The sequence below is a fragment of the Fulmarus glacialis genome, unplaced genomic scaffold (genome assembly GCF_000690835.1).
Source record: "Fulmarus glacialis isolate BGI_N327 unplaced genomic scaffold, ASM69083v1 scaffold26321, whole genome shotgun sequence".
Taxonomy (NCBI): domain Eukaryota; kingdom Metazoa; phylum Chordata; class Aves; order Procellariiformes; family Procellariidae; genus Fulmarus; species Fulmarus glacialis.
The window spans coordinates 919-2,617 of NW_009191267.1; the positions used below are offsets into that span (position 1 = coordinate 919).

General features: G+C 58.2%; 1 protein-coding gene across 1 annotated transcript in view; it reads right to left on the bottom strand.

Moving 5' to 3' along the window:
• LSM12 (LSM12 homolog (S. cerevisiae)) overlaps window positions 1-949 on the bottom strand; it is a gene marked incomplete at its 3' end in the record, with an annotated part of 1,761 nt that extends 812 nt beyond the window's left edge. Inside the window, exons 1-2 of the mRNA XM_009586630.1 lie at window positions 819-949; window positions 25-246 (exon numbers count right to left, since the gene is read on the bottom strand). Of these exons, the coding sequence (XP_009584925.1) occupies window positions 25-246; window positions 819-949 (353 nt within the window). The remainder of the gene's footprint in view (window positions 1-24; window positions 247-818) is intronic.
• Window positions 950-1,699: the final 750 nt, after the last annotated feature.

Sequence of the window (1,699 nt, forward strand, 5' to 3'; positions counted from 1 at the left end):
GGTGACACCAACAAGGGAACTTACGTCTTATGTATAGTCTGGAAGAGCTGCTGCCCCTCCAGAGAGACACCAGCACTAATTGCATACGCCTGGCTCATCTTCTCTTCCTTCTCCGTCCGCGCTTTGTTGGCGAGCTGGAGGGGAGACAAAGAGAGAGGGAGCTCAGCTGAGCATCGCCCGAGCGGCCACAACAGCTCCAAGGGGATGCAGGTCCCCCCCGCAGACACAGCTCTGCCGCTCACTGTCCTGATCGTCAATTAAATCAGGGTAACGACGAGCGTGCTATTTCCACCCTCCCACCACACCTTTTTCAGCACATCCCGGAGCACCGCATGGATTTCAGGCCATGGCTGAATTCCTTTTTGAGTCACTGTCGCCACTGCCTGCATCCTCCCCGGTATTTCAGGGATGTGGGTGCTGTCTTTTCGCATCCCCCTGCTCGGGCACAGGGAGGAAATCAGCTGCCAGGGGCCAGATGCACAAGCATCACCTTCCCCTCTGCCTTTTCCAAATTAATTCCTGCGTTTTAGGTCCAAACTACCTTCCGCTGCTTGCTGTTTACTCAGGGGATGCAGATGGGAAAGACAAGCCCAGAATAACCATTACGTTGGGGCTCGTTGGGTGTAAATGCTTTCAAACCACGCAGGAGTATGAGCAACTTTATCCTGGAGCAGTTCTTCTGTTCCAAAAAAAAAAAAAAGCAGGATTGGTTATTTGGGAGTCAGCTCCCGGCAGCTCACAACGCCCGTGTGCGGGGAAGTGTTGATTACGCTGGTGGGGTGCCAGAGCAGAGAGGGGAAACCCCAACCCTGGCGTACCCCGCCTTAAATCCCACGGCCGGGGGAGGAGGAGGCGGTGCAGCTGCCTGGAGGCAGGAGACGGGCAGGAGGCGCTGGACCAGCGCCTTTCCTCGGCTGGAGCTGCCGCAGTGGAAGAGCCACATTAGCATTGCCGCCCACGCCGGCCCTCCTCTTCCTCCTCCCCGGAACGGCCTCGCGCCCAAGTGCTCCCCAAGCCAGACCGGCTTTCTCCGTGCTGTGTGAGAATGGCTTCACCCTTCCTAAAGCCCTCTCTGAGTAGGAAAAGCCCGAGTGGGGGCATTTTTTGTAGCAAGTAACACTAATAAGGGACAGGTTTCCCCCTCGCAGCCAGCCCGTCTCCCGAAACGGCAGCCACCGGGCAGACACAGCCTGTTGCATCTGCCCTCCGTGCCGCAGCAGCGTCCGGTTGCTCACCGTGTGCTCCTTAACAGGGGGACGGGAGAAATAGGGATCTTTTCTCGGCACAAGCTGGCTCTGAAGCTACCCGCCCCACTCCATGTAGGAATTGCTCTCTCCAAGACCACCAGTCCGGCTTCCAAACTGGTTTGTAAGACTGGGCACAAAGTTCCCCAGTAACTTTCCTGCATCCAAGTCATGCACGCAACCACCAGCCTTCTCTGGGGCCGCACTGACACTTCACCTGAGCCGGGCTCCTCCCCAAGGCCGGCGTGCCTGGTTCTCAACTGTCCCTGGTTCCCAACCAGCTCCATTGCCTGCACCAAAGCTTTGGGGACAGCCCTGCGAGGAGGCAGGGGACAACAGGCCACCATAAGGAGCCAGGAAACCCCGGAGAGGTGCGGATGAAGAGCAGCCCCTCGCATGCTGCCACCACGGGCAGCATCCCAACATTCTGCTGGAGGGCAGGAAGGCTCTGCAGA